This window comes from Macrobrachium nipponense, chromosome 46 (genome assembly GCF_015104395.2).
Source record: "Macrobrachium nipponense isolate FS-2020 chromosome 46, ASM1510439v2, whole genome shotgun sequence".
Classification (NCBI taxonomy): Eukaryota; Metazoa; Arthropoda; class Malacostraca; order Decapoda; family Palaemonidae; genus Macrobrachium; species Macrobrachium nipponense.
In genome coordinates, this window is record NC_061106.1 from 9,572,502 (window position 1) to 9,595,177 (window position 22,676).

Genomic DNA, 22,676 nt, shown 5'->3' on the forward strand with positions numbered 1-22,676 from the left:
CTTGACTGTAGTCGTCCGCTGCAACGAACGATTTTTTGAAGTTGCGATGTGAAACTCTCGTACTGCAGGATACTGTAACCAGGTTCCATTAATCAGCCTGCAAGTGAAATTATACTTGTCACAAGGGCAAAGTAAATTCAGACGACATCCAAATACAGGGGAGGGGAGAGAGCCATTTAGACCAGACTTAACCCCACATGAATTCGCTGATATTTTGGTAATTCAAAAGAGTCCGCTGTACAACTTTTTTATCCATGGCATTAACAATGAGTGAACCTTCCAGGTCTATGATGACTTGTAAAAATATCCATAATTATAAAAATAAATAGATATCATTACGAATCTCAAAGAAAATTCGATATTACTGGTAGTAAGTTACTAGACAAAGAAGTGGAAAACGGAGCTAATTGTAAGATTGCCAGGCAACATAAGAGTCAAAGAGAAGATTAATCATGATTCTATGTGCCCTAACAAAAGTTTCATATTAAATTTTCTCGTGCGCATCCTCTGAGGTTAACTTTTAAAACATTATTAATAGGTAGGAGATGCAACGAAAAACCCACTATGTAACTAATTTCTATATGAACTTTGGGTTTTCAAGAAAAATGTAACATTTTCCCATGAATGTGATTTACCTGGATTGTAATAAGCTAATGTTGCAAGTAAATAATCCATATCCATATCGTGATACTTCTAAATGTCTATGAGGTTCAGAAAAAATTAATTCATTTTGATTGTTATAGAAATTCTATTTCCTTATTTTGTTTATTAATTTTAAAATGATTGCAACTCCTTAGCTAAAGTTGCATTGCGCACACCGATAGACACTTGTACCTAACGTCTGCCTTGCCCATGAGAAGTTCGGGCTAAGCATTCCTTTCTCCAGTCAATCTGTTTTGCAAGCAGAGACGACACACAGATGAAGCCTGTGTAAGCAGATTATTGAGGTTAAAAGGAACAAATGCTGATACGGCAATGATGACGTCGTCACTTGGCAGGAGATTGCTCTCAGCCAGCTAAGAGTTACGTTACTTGCTGCAACAAATACGACTTTAGGATAAATTTTTTTGTTTTTAATACTCGACCCACATGAGAAGAATGTCTGAAAAAAAACAGTACCAAAATTGAACAATATATTAGTTTCATGTTGGAAAAAAACTGCATGATTATGTTAAATTAAATATTCCTTATTGAAACTAATGAAAAAGGTTTCCATACAAATTCTATATATATTATTAGCCCTGTATAAGATTCATATAGGATTATTCCATAGATAAACATTTTCACTTCTAGACTTCCTGACTTTAAAATCTCTTTTATTTTATTTTATTTATTTATTTATTTATTATTATTATTATTTTTTTTTTTCATTGACTACGAATAATAAAATCACCGGCCGGGACAGACAATATGTCAGTAGGTTTTGATATGTGTTTGAACTTTTAGCTTATTTGTCATTACTAAAGCGTTAAGTTAGAGTTCAAATCTTTACGCATATATATTTGGATATTTAATTATCTATGGTTACGTTTTGCTTATTGATTTTATCGTGATTCCTTTTTTATTATAATTTGTAACCCTTCCGACTTCTTACGGAGTGTATTATATTGGACTCCACTTGTATCCATATTTTTTATTTTATTTTTTTTATTTTATTTATTTATTTATATATTTTTTTTTATATATATTTGATAAATTAATGGTTGGCTTGAATATGTGGAAAAAGTGTTCTAGCGGCGTACCGTATAAGGCTACTTGCGGCTCAATTCTATAGATTACAAGATATATAAATGATAAAGGTATTTAAAACCGCGAGAACCGCTATAATTCAGTTCGGATCCAATATCACGAGTTGTAACTCGTAAGACATTGACACTTCCTATTTAATTATCCGGTATTCTACCAAAACCGATTGACTCTGGGTGAAAATATATTATTGGTTTTCTTAATGGAAAGGAATTCACACAACGTGTTAAGGAGATTATTATTGATTTACACCACCCGAGTCACAGATTATTATGTGTTGAATTCCATATTTACTGATTTAGCACTCATAAATATTCCTAACGCACTCAATTGCGGTGCTTTGTTTTTAGTGCTATTAATTAATATATAAACGTGTCAAGGAACTATTAACACTAAGAAGTGTTTATTCCCTCTGTCAGACTCGTAACTCTGTTAATAATTCTAAGTATATTCTTTCAAGGATTGATTTGGCACAGGATAGGCCCCTAACTGACAGGTGTCTTAGTGTATCCCTTGTTTTCATGACACGGGTTACAATTAGTTATGTGCTTTTTTATATCTGTAAGCATTGTAGGCCAGTAAAACAGTGATTTGGCTTTCTGTGACATAGTAGGGAACCCTGGATGACGGAATGCAACCAGTTTATGACGATTGGTATGAAAGAGATTATTATTACTACCTGGTCGTTAGTCATCTGCTGTGTTCTTCGGGTTTTCCTCGTCACGGTCCATACATATAATATTACATTTGATTACATTATTCTGATACACATACTTTAAATATATTTTGCTTTAGGGTTTCTGCTCGAAGTGGTTTATGGTTTGCTTAGCCGCTGACCCTGTTTCCGTTCGAAGTGTTTATTGTTTTGCTTAGCTGCTGACCTTGTTTCCGTTCGAAGTGTTTTATTGTTTGGTGTTTATTGTTTTGTTACTTATCACTGTTGACACTTGCTTTGTTCAGTTTGTAAACAGTTCTGCGCTCCAACCCAGATATTCAATGCTCGCGATCTCTTGGGTTAAGGAATTTTCTTGGTTTAGATACGGTTGGTTTAACAATAGGCACGGATGTTTCTATATCTTTTAGTCCAATTAATGGTTCTTTGCAGTATGGTGCGGGATTGCGGGATAATGCGTCAGCTATGATATTTGCTTTCCCAGGTAGATATCTTATCTTGGCTCCAATAACCTGAATGATCATTTGTCACCGAGTTCCTTTTGGACTGTGATTAAAGCCTTTGAAAAACTCGGTAAAGGACTCATGTTCAGTAAAGACTTTATCAGGATAGCCATAGATTATGAACTTAAAAATGTACTAGTGTTAAAGATACCTAGCCCTTCCTTGCCTATTACGCATATTTACTTTCAGAGGGCTTTAGTTTACGTGAATAAAAAGCTATAGGGAAGAACTGTTTATCATATTACTGAAGTAGTATCCCTCTTACCCCTTGGGTCTGAGGCGTCTGTTGCAATAAAAAAAAAATTCCTTATTTAAATCAGGGATTTTAAGTTAGGTAAGCTGCATTTTCCGCTTTTAAGATATCGAACGCCTGTTGATGCTTTTCAGACCATAATAAATCTACGCTCTTCTTCGTAAGATCTGTTAAAGGAGCTGTCATGATTGAAGAGTTACATATTTACATACGATTGTAATACCCACTACAGCGCAAAAGTGCTGTATCCCCCTTTTACGTTAATAAGTACCGGAAAGTTATGAATAGCCGACACCTTACCACGGACTACTTTTAAGACCTTGACTAGACACATAAAACCTAGATAAACATGTTCGGTTTTTAAAAACTCACATTTAGATATTTTACTCTGAGATTATTTGTCTTTGTCTCTGTAGCCCACTAGCTCTAGTTTATGTTGAATGTACTTCTAAGTATTAGAAAAGATTACAAGATCATCCATATAGGCATGTAGGTTATCCCCTAAAAGTCTCCAAACACTATATTGTAATTGGGGCGCAACGTAAGCCGGAGGCATACGTAAAAAATTGATAATGTCCCCTGAGTGTGCTGAAAACGGAGTATGAGGGTACAATCACTTAGGTATGGTATCTGGTAAAAGCTTTTAAGTAAGTCCAAGTTGGTGAAAAAAATTTATTCTAACCTAACAGAGATAAGATGTCGTCGGTACATCGCACCCGGAAACTATCGGAAGTCGTTTCCTTGTTTAAGCGACAGAAAATCTTACGCAGATACGCCAAGTCCGATCTTTCTTTTATGGCATGACGTTTGAGGGAAAAATTATATGGGCTTATTTGATTTCCTAATGACTCCTATTACTAACATTTTTCAACTTCGTCATTTATCTCTATTTTGAAATTTCATTGAGAGTCTATGCGAAGGTACGTATATAGCTTTATGTTTGTCCTTAGACCGTATTTTGTTTTCAATGACATCCGTTTTTCTCCCAGAGATCACTCGCTAGTGGAGAAACTTCCTGGTATTCAGGTAGAAGATAAAAAAAATTCTGCTGAATCACCTCTGCTTGAATGACTTTACGGATATTACTTTAGATAGATTATCAGAGAGATTCATCCACGACTGGTTGGGCGTGATTAAAATTAGCAACAACAAAAAATGCGATATTTATAACTTCCGTATCCACGATATGTATACTTTTAGGGCTTTGTTCGCGGAAATCGTTATATTTCAGAGTGTTCGGGAAGGATTAAAATTTCATTTCCCAGCAAAGTCTTTTTACACGCACTAAGACATTCGAGGGTGCATGCTTCTCGAGATTTTGCGTGCAAAGTGCGACTGCGGTTGTGGGAGAATTCTGTTGGGTCATTTGAACAATGTTACGATTTATGAGACAAATGTATAGTTCCTTTATATAAGTTATTATTTGATTAACTGTCTCATTTTTTGTTCAAACGGATTTTAATATGTTTGAAAGTTTATAGGATTTCCCTTTGATAAACACGCCTTATTTTTATTTTTGCAGGATGTAAGATAATATTTTGTATACCCCTAGATGAATCTTACAATTACACTAGATACAGATCAATGTTTTTTATAACTATAGAGGTATCTGTAAACGCTCGCTTATCCGGACTTCTCATTAGGGAAGTTCGAACAACAGACGGTGAGTCCGTAAATACAGGATATTACGTGTACTAAAGGAATAAACAAGATATTCTAATTTTTACGGCAGCGTACAGTCGGGCTTTTTATCCACCACTACTTATAATAACTTACGTATTAAAATTAAACGAAAACCTGCTCTGATTACTTTATACGGTCGTGTGTTTCATAGGAAAAATCCTTTTTAATTCAAAAAGATATCGGTATGTATGAACCAACATCGCTTTTCCCCACTCTGCTAGAGTCGCTTATTGTATGGAATTTGCTATGCTTTGAACACTTCGGCAGTTTTTGACTGACCTTGACCGCTTGACTAGGTGACACAGTCACCGAGTTTGCTTGTTTGATTCTGAACGGGCTACTGTTTTCTTCTATTTTTTTTTTTTTTTTTGTAATAATTAAGATCCTTCTCTTTATTACCATCGGGCAACGATTGTGTGTTTTTTAGCATTATGTTGCTGGTTACGTATAAAGCAATGAATGACGAACTATTAGGAACTGAGCGATTACTAATAAGACAAGTTATCACTACTGCATTCAATATTAACTGTTTGTACTTCATTCTTTGCTAAAATTTGAAATAGTGAGGGATCCTGGTCAGCGCATTTAGCCTGATGAAAGTTTTTTACAGACATGTTATTCCTTGCAATCCAGCCATATTTTTAAAGTTAAGTTGAGTCATTGAGGTTCGATATTTTATATAACTCAAAAACTCAAGGCTAAAACTGCGATCGGGACTTGCAAAGGAGCATTTATTGTCATGACCCGAAATAGTGTTACCTCTAATTTATATAGATTTGTACGGGTGTTCCACTTGTTTTTTGTGTGTTTTCTAATCACTACGGTGCTTAACGACCCTATCCATGCATCTGTATAAATACAGACGTCCACTGCGTAAACGCATATTCACTGTTTAATATGATTTGTTACGTAAGGGATTAATAATCACCCAAAATGATAAAATTAACATAGTATATGATTATGATATTTCAGTAGAACTTCTGGAAACAGACACTCAAAGATAAAAACTCGCAGTAGCGAAATCTCAATGATGTAGATAATTTCTGTAAAAAAGTAAGATTAAGAATGTCTCGTAACTTCAGCCACAGGAATAACGAAATTCGACCTGCAAGGAAACAAACTCAAGTTACTCCAAATGAATAAAAAATTGTACTTAGCTTGCTTTTGTGGGAAGTCACGGTGTTCCGATAACGACACACGGCCTTGGTCCTCCTTCTCCTATTTAGCGGATGACCTGGTTTGGCTTCAGTTTCCCCCGGTGCGCGTTGTTTCGATGATTCGAGCCCTTGAAATCCGATGCTGCAGACGCGTTCGGTTTGTTTCTTGGAGTGCCGGAAACGCTCACTAACGATGTTTTCTTGAATGATTCTAATGAGAGACGAAGCTTGCGTTGTCGTAGGAAAAAGACACGTCGGTTTTGTTTCTTGAAGTTATTCACTAAACGATGATACTAAGTTGGTTGAAGAATCTGTTGCTTTCGTCGTCGTTAAAGAGTTCTTGTTGTTTTCTGAAGTCGCTCACTAACGATACTATGTTGCTTGAAGAATCTGCTGCTTCCGTCGTCGTTGACTTCTTATGATACATGATTTACTATTCTGGTTTTTCTTCGTAGACGTTGTAGAGTTCTTCTGGTACGCTGGCCACCAATATTAGGGCTTGTGCCTTGTATGATAAGGTGCCCTATGAGGTAATGTTAGACTAGCGATAATCTTACGCTAAGTCGGTTGGTATTGCACTTCCATCTTCAATGGAGTGTCTGGGGGTTTGTAGATCATTTACGAAGTCGGTATTATCTTGTGGTTATTACGACGATGTGTTAAACTCATGGTGAGGAGGTTCTTGTAGAAACACGAAATATAAAACTATATGTATTCTTCTGAAGTTTTACATGCTGAAGATCAGATATGATTGTACAAGTCATCTAATAACGATAGCTTGATCGCTTCTTCCAACTGATGATGGCTAATCCTATTCCTCTACATGATAAAGCTTAGGTAAAGAGGTACAGGTCTTCTAATGACGATAGCTAACTCTGTTCTCCTTGTCTACCATCTCTGTTCAAGTTATGAAGGAACAGACAGTAGTTTCGAAACATATGAACATACATACAAATGACATAGTTTCATACGAACACACAATCAAATGAGACACGCTACAGATCACGTAGGCCGTTTGAATCATAGGTCGGGGTAGTTGTCTCAAGCAGGGAGCTTGGACTGTTTCAAAACAAATGAATGACCACAGATGACGGCATGTCAACTTAGCCTACATACTTATTGTATACGTCATCTTTAGCGTCTCTAGTTCTGATCACATTCCTGCAAGCAATCTTTTATATATAATTGGGGGAACTAAACATTCCAAATTTTTCATAATGTAAAACACTTACATATATATTTATAATATAACTAGACTATTATAATATATATTATAAGTATATTATATAAAATATTATACATACAATAATATAATATATACATAATAATATATATAGATATTAGGATATATAATAGATAAGATAAGATATAAATCTATATAATATATGTATGTATAATATAATATACATATAGATATATAGAATAATTATTATAGAGGAGTAGATAGATATAGATAATAGTATATAATTATATGTAGTATAGATATAATAACATATTATATATTATATGTATATTATTATATACAAATAAATATATAGGATATATGATATATATAAGTCTTATGATATTTAGAATAATAGATACTTTATATAATAGAGAGATAATATTAATATTAAATATCTATAATAATACATAATTGAGTATAATATAATATAGGATATATATACTTATATAGAGATATAGATATTATAGATATGACTATATTATAATTTATATTGAATAGGATAAATATGTATATCTATACATTAGATATATATATAATATTAATATTATATAAACATATTTATAGAATTAGAATTTTTTTATATATATAATACATATTAATTAGGATCTATATATCTACCCAGAGAATATACCTAATATAGGGAATTCTATTATATATTATTATATGAAGTATATATAAGAGAATAGCATATATAGTATATATATAGATGATAGATATAATATATATATATATAAATATATGTTATTATAATATATATATATAATATATATATATATATATATATATATATATATATATATAATATATTTATTATATATATATATATATATATATATAATATATATATATATATGATATATATATATATATATCCATATATATATCATATATATATGTATTTTATATATATAATAATATATATATATATGATATATATACATATATATATATATATATATATATATATATATATATATATATATATAATATATATATATATATTATATATATATATATATATATATATATATATATATATATAATATATATATATATATATATATATATATATATATATATATATATATATATATATATATATATATATATAATTTATATATATATATATATATATATATATATATACATATATATATAGATATATATATAATATATATATATATTATAAAATTGTATATATATATATTTTGGCCATTCCTAATTGAAGTTAACAATAACATAATTATGAAAGGCAGATATGACTTGTGCCTCCAATAACTCATGCGATATCTATGAATATTCTCCCGAGCCTGTCTGTTGCCGCCTCGCTCTTTCAGGTACCACCCATGAATCAACCGAGAGACACTTGGCGCAGCTGCTTGCTGCCATCTTAAACTCAAAAACACATCCTTGGTATTTGGGTCATGAGTCACCATGCTGACCATCTAGTGGGACGTATTGGAACTAGCCAAGAGGTCATAAAAGGGCTCGACAGCAGACAGATGATCTTAGACCTGCCCACACCACCAGAGAAGCAACATGCTCACCTGAGACAAATCCGCCCACTCCCCCCTTCCCTATGTGCCCTCACAGTTTGCCACGCTACAGTTTAACTTTGTAGTGACTCCTCCAAACTTCACATTGGCATCCTTGAGAAACTTGGATCCAGCTTCGACTGAAGGTACTGTTAGAGTGAATATTGTGCAGTCAGGCGTTTTGTAGTGCTGTTGGTAACATGCTCGCTTCGTAAACTTGCGGACTAGTATTTGGCTCCAGTTAGAGGCTAATAAGTGAGGCTGCCTACCCGTGGTTACCAAAATGAGTGATGTCACAGTAGGGAGTTGGGGTTACCTAGCTGATGTCCACCCAAGAAGCAATAACTTGGGAGAGGACTGAAACTGATGACTTTGACTTTGACTTTATTTTTCATGGTTCCTGTGCAATGTTTGTCATTCCCCATAGTGAACCTGCAGCATCAATTTCTCCTATTGTTATACTTTAACTAAATTGTTATTTGGGATGCTGCAAACCCCTTTGTGTTCGAATTATTATTTCTTTTGTGCTAAGATAACAATGTGATTAGCATTTGCTAATGTAATTTATTTAGGAAGTAGCGTACATGATGGTAATTGTGTATAAATTTCCTCATCAATAAATAATATACCTCTCCCTTTGTGAGTGATTCAGTAATGCCATTGCTCTTGAGTGATGTATAATGTAAGAGTCATAATAAATAGATCAGGAGTTTGCAATTTGGCATCACCACCCCTGATCAGTAACCACTTGTATCACACCTGTGTTTATAGAATCACAGCTCGTTCCAGATATTTCACCAAGATCCTCTGTGGGTGCTGGTTTTCCTTCCTCTGTGCTCTGGGAACCATTATTTCTCTGTACTCAAGTCTTATGCTAAGTTCACACATTCATGTATCAAAGACAAGTATGCTCACATATGTGAAACATGGCCATACGGAGGATGAAATAGCCCCAATCAGCTGGATACATGATATGGGCCGATGTGCATGAAGCAAGCATTTATAGTGCACAGCAAATGTACGCACTGCGCAAGCATGACATGTCACCTACTGGAAGTGGCCTGACAAGCAGCGGCACAGCCAAAAGTAGTATGTGGCAGAGCACATAACTCCGACGTATGTATACTGTATGTGTAACGTTGTGCATTACTAGAATATGTCAACCTAACAGTGTCCCCACATATTGCGGGGATTAAACCCCAGCTATATAAGGGCCGAGCTGCACATGTGTTCATAGTTACTGACATAACACTGCAGCATCAACACGTACTCCCATCCTGCTGATTCAACATGGAGGACATTGTTGATATTCGTGAACTTACAGCTATAACAAGTATAGATAGAGGAGAAATGTTACTGTTCATCATCTAATATGAGCACATCATGTTATTGATGGAAATTGCCACGTTTGCTGCAAACCACACACTGAAGAAAAAGAGGTGACAAAGGAGGGTGTGGGTGTGGCCATACCTGCAAAAAAGAATGGAGCAAGGCCACTATGACAATCTGATGGGGTTGTCAATCAAAACCCCAGACCTGTACAGGAATTGTACCCAGATTGACAGGAGCCTCCTTGATGAAATTGTTGAACAAGTCAACCTACATTCAGAAGAAAGTGACATTCTGGAGAAAACCTATTGAGCCAGGCCTTTATGTTGCTATCACCCTTCGTTTCCTTGCCATGTGTGACTCATACAAGAGTCTGTAATACTCATTCCAGGTAGCCCAGAACACCATTACTTACATTGTACCAGAGACCTGCAGGGCCATTGTTACTGCCTACAGAGATGAGGAACTGGAGGTGCCACAAACACCTGCAGCTTGGCAGGAGGTTGCCAGGGGGTTTGAGGAATGGTGGAACTTCCCCCATGTAACTGGAGCTAAAGATGGCAAACACATCAGGCTCTGTAACCCTTCCCAAGGCGGTATGCATTACTTCAACTACAAGAAGTTCTACTACATGATATTACTTGCAATCGCTGATGCTTCATACAAGTTCCTGTACGTAGACGTGGGTGCCATTGGGTCAGAGTCAGACGTTGGTGTATTTGTCCAAACCTATCTGGGTGAAATGCTGTTGAAACAGGAAGCAAATCTTTCCCAACCTGAGGCCCTGCTAGGTCAAGCAAAGGGATCTCCTTTAGACTATTTCCTAGTTGGTGATGATGCCCTCCCTCTGTGGAATTATCTTAAGAAACCCTTCCCCCAAAGAGCCTTTCCAAGGAGGAACACATTATACAACTCCAGGTTAAGTAGGGTACGCAGGACAGTGGAGAACACCTTCAGGATTCTGGCAAAAAAATTCCAAGTATTCCACACTGCAATATGTCTGAAGCCCGACTGTGTAAAGACATTAGTGTTGGCCACATGTATTCTGCACAATATTATAATAAGAAAAAGTGCACGCAGACAGGAAGGAGATCAGGAGCTCCCCACCAAACATGCCATCATACCTGGTAGCTGGAGGAGTGACCTGTGCTTAATAGCAGCCCTTCCAACCGTGATCATCAACACTGCAACCAGGGATGCAAAGGAACAACGGAACATACTGAAAGAATATTTTTCATCGCCATAAGGCTCAATCCATTGGCAGGAGAATATGATTTAGTTACTTTCCTGTATACTTTATTGTTTAACTCACTGTATTTACTTAAATATTTGGTCATGCGTTTAGTTCGAATTACAATATTTACTTAACATTTGTGTAATTTTATTGTAGTTAATTCAATAAAAGAAAGTGTTCCATTATATGATATATTTTTCTCACACTTAGTAATTGGAAGAAGTAGAGTTAGATATGTTATTGCATAAATATGTTTATTTAAGGCTTACAATAATACATGCAAGAACATACATTAAATATACGGCTTACAATATCATTTGTGTCCTATTTTCCAGTTTATTTAGCCCTTCATAATAATTACTTAACATTGATTTTTTCTGGTATGGTAATTCTATATTTTTTAAATAATCTTCTCTTCGATATTTGTTACATTGTATTCGACGTGCTTACTTTTTTATATCTGTTGTATTTTGTTTATTTCCTTATATGTTACATATAGTACTGTGGATTTATTTATAATTCAGTAATGTATATTTAGATAGTCTTTTTAGGTTCAATTTTCTTAGTCCATTTGTGTACTGATATTTGTTGTAGTCAATCTATTAAAAGAAATTTTTCAATTCTATGATATATTATTCTCATCAATACTTAGTAACTGGAAGGAATAGAGAGCCACACATGATATTGCAAATATATGTTTATTTATTCTAAAGTCTTACAGTAATACATAACACAAACATATATATAAATATAAGAAATATATAAATCCACACATATAATACATGAAACAAAGATACAAGCATGCAATAAATATAAGAAATACAGACATCCACACATACGTGAAAAATAAAATTAAAATTAGGGCATTGCCAGAAAATTGTTAAGGAAGGTGGTGTCAACTGACAGGTTGCTGAGGTCCTTCAGAGTAGATATCGCTATGGACCCCGCAAAATCCGCCTGCAGCATCAGCATCTGGTGCGCAGTGAGTTGCATGACCTGAGTGCCTGATTGTGCAGGAGGCGGCACAAAAGCTTGAGTAGCTGCAGGCTTTCTAACAGACATCACAGGTGCCAGGTTGTCCGCTGGTACTTCTACTATAGTATGCAGTACCAGGCTACTCGATGGCCCAATGACACCCTCCTTGGAGGCATTCACAGTCAGGTGTATAAAAGAGGGGACCTTAATTATAAGTGGCAACCTAAGGTGCTCCGTCATGCCCCTTCAGTTGCCGGTCACCTCTTCAAAGAACTTCCGCCAGTAGAGGGTGTTGGGGTCAAGCGACAATAGCATTATGGAGTGCCTCTGGCCTACTGATCGCCACGTCCAAAAGTTCAAAAACCTGTGATTTCCTTGTCTTCAGGCTTTGCTCATCAAGGGCAGACATCTGGTCATCAGTAGAGGGAGTTGGAGTTGCAGCAGGATGATTGACTGAAACAGGGACAATGCAAGTAGCTTGAGTAGACTGTAAATATAGGTAAAATATGTACGAGAAAATTAAAACAAATGTACTGTGAATGACTCAAAACTATGTAATAACGTTGTAATCAGAAATAATTAAGCATCAAAACACAATAAAATAAGACATACCATGGGAAGTCCCGACATCTTTGGCTTCCTTTGATGGACGATGTGGGGGTTGAGGAAGTGGAAATTGTTGAGAATCCATTTTTCCCAGTCTGTCAGTCGTCTGCTCGCCCCTTGGCCACTCTATTTTGCAGTGAGACACCCAAAACAGCTTCTGAGGGACAAAAACCACGTCTTCAGTTCCCGGCCACTCATGGTAGGAACAAGTGACTGCCCCTTTTCCTCAAAGGCCCTCCAGACCTTGGCCTTGTCCTTGTAGGCAGTCAGGACCCTTATTATATAATGAATTCTGCCTCATATTCCAACCACTCCCCAACCAGCCTCTTATGGAGACAGCGCGGTTCTTCCTCTGGCCCTGTCACCGTGTACTGGGGCCGGCTCATTCAGGAGCCTCTCATTGTTGTCATCATCCTCGTCGAGGTCTTCGTCATCGCAGGCACCAGGGTCGCTCTCCAACACCAGGACAAGGTCCTCCTCCTCAGTGTCACTCTCCATGGCCAGCTCCTCACCTCTTAAGGCAGAGCACCACAGCCTCATCGGTGCCTGAGGGGTTCACTTTAGAAGGTAGTGCACTAACAGCAACCAGGGATGCTGAAGGCATCTTCGTGTAGGGGCATCACCAGCTAGCAGGGTTACTGAAGTTTTCAAAACCTCCTTCCTTGTCACCTTGGTACCTTCCTTCAGCATCTCACTGGTGGCGCTGGTGGAGAGAGGCAGTGGGATGCTGGTCCAGTGAGCAACTGGCCAGCAAGCCTGCTGCTTACCCCTTTTATCCCAGGGCACAGCAGTGCCAATGCGTTGTGGATGCTTCTGGTGCGGCAGGGTTGCCGTGTCTGCTCCTGCACTACGCGGAGACCTACACAGTGCGAGGCAGGAACCCTGGACCGGCACAGGACCACAGGTACATTACCTGCAACCGTGTAGTCACTCCCAGGTTGGCACCACGCTGTGCGGGTTGGGTCACACTAAGTGACAGTTGGCTTAGCCACCCATGCATGGTTTTGAACAGGTCAAAAGAACTGTGGTTCCCCGCATACACCCGGGTGGTGCATAATGGACTCGCCACATGCCAACATACTTACAAAGGACTTACAGTACGTTTACATTGCATTTACGTAGTTACCAATTTTCTCTTGCGCCTTGAATGTGTACAGTCAAGCCAGGCCACGTGATAGTTGATTTACAATCAACCTTGTTAATCACATATTCATTATCAGAACTTATGAGTTCCTGTTACTCTTCAGGCGTTATTTAAGTTCTTCACGTAATTTGCTATGCAAATGCACTTCATTTTGAACATCAATTTTCCTCTACTCTGATGTCGGCCTTCAGCCGTAGAGTTATCTTAAAAATCTAGTTGGCCTTTTTATGAAGTTCAGTAAGTAATTACATTATTGTACGTAGACACAGAGAACTAGAATCTTAATAGTACACACACACACACACGCACATACACACACACACACACACACACAACACACACACACACACACACACACACACATATATATATATATATATATATATATATCATATATATATATATATATATATATATAAAAATAAAGATTTTTTTTTTTTTTTTTTTTTTTTTTTTTTTTTGCCACGAAAAGAAAAAAATGAAAAAACGAGTTGGTCCGAGTACTTTCAGTTCCTATTCGGACCCTTTACTGAGTCATACTGATTTTACAAAGAACACCATAGGTCAAAGAAGGCTTAACTAATACAAACTGACACTACCAAATTAGCCATAAGGGCGATTTTCACTACTCTACAGAGAGGAGGAGGAGTCATAGGCTAGCCACACCTTGAAGGATACCCGCGGTAAACAAGTGATTCTCCCAGAAAACAGTACATTTTGAAAACAACACGGGAGCATATACAATTTAATATCATGAATTTTTACACAAATTTTCCCAACAAAAATTATTATTAATGAAAAGACGAAAGAAAATGTTGGTCAGTCTAGTAAAAATTTATTTGTTCGGTTTAAGCAGCATATGTATTCAGTTAGAACAACCCAGACTTCAAATGCACTGCTTATCCATCTGAGTGAAAATCTCACTGTATTAATAGGGGTGATACCTCGGCAATTGCTAGATCTAATGATTATGTTTCAAGAAATTTACTGGAATCGGCAATTATACAAATCACTAATAAAAACAACCTAAATCTTAGTCTGGGATTTGTACCATTTGGACCCATATATTTGTAAGATGTTTATGAAGGACCTCCAAAATAAATGAACAACTAATAAATTAGTCCACATGTATATAGTTATTAATTCTCTCTCTCTCTCTCTCTCTCTCTCGTCTTCTCTCTCTCTCTCTCATCTCTCTCTCTCTCTCTGGTTCGATATTTTCTCTCCCTCTTTCTCTTGCTCAATATATATATATATATATATTTATATTTTCTTTCGCTTTTCATTAATAATAATTTTTGTTGGGAAAATTTGTGTAAAAATTCATGATATTAAATTGTATATGCTCCCGTGTTGTTTTCAAAATGTACTGTTTTTCTGGAGAATCACTTGTTTATCGCGGGTATCCCTTCAAGGTGTGGCTAGCCTATGACTCCTCCTCTCTGTAGAGTGAAAATCGCCCTTATGGCTAATTTGGTAATGTCAGTTTGTATATTAAGCCTTCTTTTGACTATGGTGTTCTTTGTAAAATCAGTATGCCTCAGTAAAGGGTCGAATAGGACCGAAAGTACTCGGCAACTCGTTTTTTTCATTTTTTTCCTTCGTGGCAAAAAAAAAAACCTTTATTTTATTTATACATAGCATCACGTTTTATATACTTCGTGATCAAGTTATTCATTATATATATATATATATATATATATATATATATATATAAATATATAATATATATATATATATATATATATATATATATATATATATATATATATATATATATATATGAGCAATTGTAGTAACGGTGAGCCAATATAACATGATGGATGGTGGAAACTTGTGATACTGATTGTTATGGGAAAATTACGGTGCATTTACGCAATTCCCATTTATGCGATGTCTTTCGGAACGTGACATTCGTTATCTATTAGAATCAATCTCTTCTTTGAGCAGACATTTTCTTTTTTGAAGTTTTAATTTCCTGCAATGCTAAGAGTCAGGAGATTTAGTATCTGATATTGATGATACACACACACAGGACACACATATATATATTATATATATCATATTATAATATATATATATATGTGTGTGTGTGTGTGTGTGTGTGTATGTAAATATATATATATATATATATATATATATATATATATATATATATATATATATATATATCTATATAGATATACTATATATATATATATATATATATATATATATATATATATATATATATATATATATATATATATGTGCGTGTGTGTGTGTGTGAGTGTGTGTGTGTGTGTGTGTGTGTGTATTAGTTAGAATAATATCTATGCTCAAAAAAGAGACTGATTCTGATTGAAATACTATTTACAGAAGCAAAATGAAAACTCAATTAAATTTATTATTCGCTAGAGACTGAGCAAGTTGCACTTAAATTCAGGGGTAAAGTAGGGAATCATTCTTATCAGAATAAATACAGTTTTCTGCTGTGTGTGTGTGCGTGTGTAAGTATGCGAATTTCGGTATTCGCATACTTTGTCAACTGAATACGAAAACATTAATAGCCTCTTCCATAATTAGTATTTAATGATACTTTTGTAAGGAATACATTAAAATCTGTTTATACAATCTCTGTTGATTCCAATATATTTAGCTACGTTATTTCTGCAATCAGTTTGTAAAACGTTTTCGTTTTCAGATATTGACAGGTGTTCGTAGCAAACGAACATTATAAGCAAATGTATAACAAGCGCTTTGAGCTGACAAAAAAACTGTAAAAGGCAGGAACCGCTCGCCAGCAACTATAGCAACACGAAGATCATGGCAGTGAAAAGAACAAAAGTAGCAGTAGCATGAGCAGCAGCAGCAGCATCAGCAGCAGCAACAGTTTCAAAGGATTGTTGTGGAAAGCCAAAGAGAGAGAGAGAGAAGAGAGAGAGAGAGAGAGAGAGCATCTCGGGTAAGGCGAGGGGTCTGGCTGGGCAGTGTCACACGGCGGGGGTTCTGGTGTCTGCAGCCCTCCACTGCACCCTTTGCCTCACTGCGGGACGCCGCTGCCTCCGTGCAAGAATGCCACAGCCAAGTAGACACATTTAGAGCTACCCAGTACCTGAATAGCTGAAGCTACGTTCAACGTATTGGTCAAATTCGTATACCCATAAATAAGGCTGCATAGAAGTCAGAACTCTGAGGGAAAGCTTTTGAATATTCTGCTTTTGTCACGAAATCACATACGTTCAGTTCACCGGGATATTTGAAATCTTGGGAACAAAGAAGCACGACATACAAGGAAATATAACTACAACGACTAAGCTTTTGTAGACTGATTCTTTGGTTACTTTCATAGGTGAAGAATACCGACTTCCTATTCACAGTTATAATTTCCCATCAGGATTCAGCCACGCATTTTAATTTCTACGCCGAATTCGTACAAAAGCAGGGCAGAATTCAAGGATACTTGACTCTCGCCTATGACGGAATAGCGAGACGGTTACGCCTCTCTTCATCAGGCAACAGGACGTCGGAGGTTGACTCCACTTGCCTGACCTCGGCCGCTGTGTGTCATTGGACACAATCGAGTAAACGCCACCTCTGTGCAAAAGGGACACCAATTAAAACGATCGGCGGTTACTAAATCATGTCTGTAACAGGAGATCGCCTCATGGCACTCTTCGTAGCCTTGACACCAGAATCAGTCCAAAACATCCCAATTCTCGCAGCTGTATGAAAGCCCGCTGAATCAGTCAGCAGTCTCGGGTTACCCTTAATTATGACTACAACCACCCCTTGAGCCAAAGCCTTTTGTGTTCACGTCGTAAAGAAACGTTCTAAGCTGAAGCATCTCACGCTGAGAGGCCGGATGCACTTCCTGAGTTGAGCAAAAATCATCTCCAGAGTCTTATTGAAATTTAAACGCGAGAGGCAAAATCTGGCGCAAATCACCAACAACAGGTATTTGCTGTTCCTAAATGGACTACGTTTCTTTGTATGACCAATATCCTTAATAATATAAAAATATTATTAAGCATAAATAATAGCGGAAATACTTTTTTCCAAGCTACATAGTCTCCTTAATTTTGTATTCATATCCGAGGTCATGTTAGAGATTGCAGTGGTCATAGGAAGGAAGTCACGTGGTTCAAAGTAAAGATTAGAAACAAGAGCATTTTCAAGAATATCCTCATAAAATCTGATTTACGCAAGAATATCATTATGCTTATTCAGTTAACCACTGAAAACACTACTTTCCTGACCAATAACACTCAAAGCACTGCATATTAGTAGGCACGTTGATAAGATATGACATTACGGAACTATTTCCCGAAATATATAAAAAAAAAATTAACATCTTTGTATCTGGCAATAGCTAATTAAAATAAATGAATGAATGCAGAGTGGGGCCGTTTTCAATGAGCTTATACTCCGTTCACAAGGTCTAAGTCACAAATGATTTATTAAGCTACGGACAGTGTAACCCACGCAATGTGCCCTTCATCAGTGTTCTACATTTGCATATTAATAAAGATGTAATTCTCATGGGAGTAAGGTATGGACTCTCTCTCTCTCTCTCTCTCTCTCTGATACACTTATATGCATTCATGTATCAGCGAGTGTGTACATGTCGCGTGTGGGTATGTGTCTGTGTATATAAAAATGTGTATATATTAAATATGTATATATATGTGTATACCCTATATATATATATATATATATATATATATATATATATATATATATATATATATACATATATGTATTTTTTTTACTTGGGTCTAGATCAAAAGTAGCGGCCATCTCTCATGTAAAAAACGAATCTGTAAAACAAGCGTTAAAAAACAAGTAGATTAATTATTTTCACATCTTGTTGCGAATAAAGCCTTGGGCATCCTGTTTCCCGCACGACTCGAAAGATGAAATTATTTGTGAACGATTGGAGAAGCGAATCCGGACTTCCCTACATTCGAAGTTTCAAGGCGCAAAAAAGGAAATCGAAAAAAACTGATTGTCTCTCGTTGGTCGTCGGACTCTGTAAATAATTGGATTCTTATGTAAAAATAAAATGTTTACGCAAAGTAGATATTCTAATAAGAATCTTACGTCTTTTGGAGTTTTATGCATTTGTCCTCTGGTTGTTCTCTTATCTGTTTGTAGTCTCATAACTTTCTAGAACTTTGATCAGGATTTTTGCAACGAACTTCAATTTACTTCAATGAAATTGCTCATGATATATACATATTACTTCTTTGTGTTTTATCAGGTTTATTTTCGTGGCGTCTTTTTCTTCTGAATTAGCGCCGAAACTGAGAGTGGTATAATAGTATTTAATTATCTCCTTGTGTCCTCTTTTTCCTTCTCCCAGCCTCTTCCCCCTCTTTCTCCTCGTGTTCCTTTGAATGGTCTGCCCCTCCCCCCTACCGCCGCATTCTTCAGAATGATGAAGGACTCCCACGAATTGCCAGTGGCCATTAGGATGAGAGGCATTATCTTTGTAACAATAACTAACACCTAATAATAAACTGTATGAACGCAGGGAATTTATCACGTCTTTCGTTATTTCCTTTAAATGCATCTGCATGTTAATGCACGCGCTTTATACATACACACACACACACACACACACACACACACACATATATATTATATATATATATATATATATATATATATATATATATATATACTATATATACATATATAGATATACTATATATATATATATATATATATATATATATATATATATATATATTATATATATATATATATATATATAGATATATATATATGTATATATATATATATATCAAAGAACTCCACGTATGCTTAAGAACTTGATGGTTATGTAGAACGTATAAACTCAAGTTTTCCAACATAATTGCCATTTACACCCTTCCGCTTGCTTATGCCATTTATATTTCATTTATGAGTTCAGAAAATGTCTAAATACTTCGGTTGCTGAGTTCCCGCAAAACACGTTTGGCTGAATTATGTCCATCCTGAACATTATTTTAGATATCTGACTCAAAGACCTAAACCTGTTTTTAGTCAAGTTTTTACATAAACTCCCAAACAAATCAGGTCATCCTGCTGACGTGATTCGCTGACCACTTTAAAAACGCTCTTATTCGACGCAAAACGATTGAAAAACTTCCGCAATTTAAACCTCCCACACGACTCCAATCTCAAAAAAAGCCGGAATGTTTTTGTAATCAGTAACTGATTGACTTCAAGAAGCAGAATTAGAGGCAATGGCACATTTCTGTTTACAACAAATGTATCTTCACACCCGAGGCACAGTAGGAAACTATTGACCAGCTAGGAAAGGACAAAGTGTGCTTCATTTCCCACCAGGAAAAAAAAAAAAGTGTTTCAGGCAGCAGTAACAGCCACCACAGAACAAACATTAAGAAAGAACTAGAATTCCATCTTATATTCTTTGTCACCACATGATGTCGAATAATTTAATCCTTGTTGTCAGGAACCGTTTTATGTAAAATATATTTGGAAATAAAGCTACCAGTAGCGCACCAGAGAGCAAAGTGATTTGACAATAATGAATCAAAAAACGATGCATTAAAAAACAGCCACAGACATGGGAGCGAACCTTGATGAATGAAAGAATTTGGTTGAAGCGAATATACATATGATGACGGGTGAAGAACAAAGGATATGGAAGAACACCGTGACTTTTTGTCAACCTTTATCAGCCAATTGTTCAGGAGGGTTATATTTTGCTTTCTAAGCCAGCCAATTTTTTTTTTCTGCCTTTGCCAGCTATGAGTCTATTATATGTTGAAAAATGGTCTTGTCAGCTTTCCCCACGGGTTCATATTAGTTTAGATTTAGTTAGACGACACGGATAGACGTTGGGGTCTATTGAGGACGGTGGTGTCCGACCATCTCTTTCTCCAGCACTTGATGATGGAGTGACCAAATTCTTGTAAAATCATATTTGTCAATAAATCAGTTCCACAGGAGTTCACGATGGAACTATCTGGAGGGGGAGCAATAGGCTTCCAGTTACCATCTCCAATAGTTATCTGTAAGCGGAGATCGAGTGAGTTTTCTTGACACGGAGTTCATTGCATCACCAGGACCAATCATATTAAAGATCTTCAGTGTCAGTGTAGAGAAATGTTCACTTCTCTGAACTTCGTTGGCAGGTCGTATATTGCCGGCCATAGTGAGCTGTCCTCAAAATGGTGTAAGACAATTTCAAGTCGAAGTAGAGGACGGTAGATGTCAATGAGCAAATAATTACAGTTGTGAATGAAGGGACCGGTGAACCGCAGCATCGATGCATCAAGTCAAACCCCCAAGATGCGAAGTTGTTTCCATCAGTCCGAAAGGAACGTCATGAACATATTACCCTTGAAGATTCTAAAGATATCAGAAAAATAGGAGTAACAGGAGAACATCGGTCAACGCTGACTGGAGGCAGAAGCTGAGGCGAAAAATATCGACTAGCCCGTCGCTTCCATGCCTTTGCAGAATTAATATTCCGGAACTCACATCTCACATGTGTAAAATAAAATGACAGAAAAAAAATCGGCAGGTCGTCCCCAACAGACAATTTTTCATATGTTGTTATAAGAATAAGTAAACTTGCCAACAAATTGAATATACAAATGAAAAAAGCGATGTTAATGATGCCTTATCCTCGTGTAACTGACAATATGAAATAAAAAAATTAAAATGTTAAACGTGTACAACTAAACACACTTAGCTATCTGATATCTATCACTATTCGCTAAGTATCCAAATGTCGCTACAGTATGAAAAATGCTCATAATGATTCAATGAGGATGTTCAAGCATGCTAAATAGTTTGATGTGGCTTTTACTGATTTAACAAACAAATAGGAAATATGGTGTCAGATAACGACCCAAGATTCTTCATTATTGTCGTCCGCTACCCCTCGAACTCGACATTTTCTAAACAACTTTATTTCATGTTTTTTTCAATGTGACACTGGGTAATCTGCAATACAGAGAGGGTTATTTCGTGGTCCATCTGTGCACCGTGAGGTATGAAAGCGGACATAAACATCCTCAGTTTCGATCAAATTCACTAAAGGACATTAATCTGGGGTTTTTGAATTGCCCCACACAGCTGTTTGAGCGTTCACTACGGCTAACTCTCGAGGCGGAAGAAAAGAAACACCTTTGAGCTTAGAAAACGAAGGTTTGGGTGCAGCACTTTACCAAAATTATTATTATCGGTGTTGGTGCATGAAGAAAGGATCCGATATCGTTAACAAGTCCATGTACTATGAACTTAATCATTCCGGCCAGACGTGTGAACATGTCTTCCTGTGAATGCCATCCCACAGGACAGGGCAACAGGATTTAAAAGCTTTACGTCCGCCCCGTCCCAGGCTTTAAAAGTTATCGCCGTTGTTGCTCATCGGAAGTGACCATTGCACGTGCAACATATGCCACTACATTCAGTCTTCTGCCACTTCTCTCCCTTAATAACGTAACCATCTGTGAATATTTCATTTAAATTAACGGTCATTTAAAAACTGCAGTTCAGCCACAAGAAAGCACTGGACTGGAGACTGCTCATAATAATGAATCTTTTTATTTCACTCTGCCCCTCTCTCGGTTTTTTCATCTATCTACTTAT

The 22,676-nt window shown here is 36.3% G+C and overlaps 1 protein-coding gene across 1 annotated transcript; it reads left to right on the top strand.

Moving 5' to 3' along the window:
- The first annotated feature begins 8,664 nt into the window (after window positions 1–8,664).
- On the top strand, window positions 8,665–11,350 carry LOC135214632 (putative nuclease HARBI1). Its single transcript, XM_064248968.1, has 2 exons — window positions 8,665–8,832; window positions 10,496–11,350. The coding sequence occupies exons 1-2, from the start codon at window positions 8,665–8,667 to the stop codon at window positions 11,348–11,350; spliced, it is 1,023 nt and encodes a 340-aa protein (XP_064105038.1).
- Window positions 11,351–22,676: the final 11,326 nt, after the last annotated feature.

What these genes read in the sequence shown, in the direction of transcription:
- LOC135214632 (XM_064248968.1), top strand. Translation starts at nt 8,665, where the DNA reads ATGAGTCACCATGCTGACCATCTAGTGGGACGTATTGGAACTAGCCAA. An exon ending in CTTCCCTATGTGCCCTCACA is followed by an intron (nt 8,833 to 10,495) that starts GTTTGCCACGCT and finishes TACTCATTCCAG; the next exon opens with GTAGCCCAGAACACCATTAC.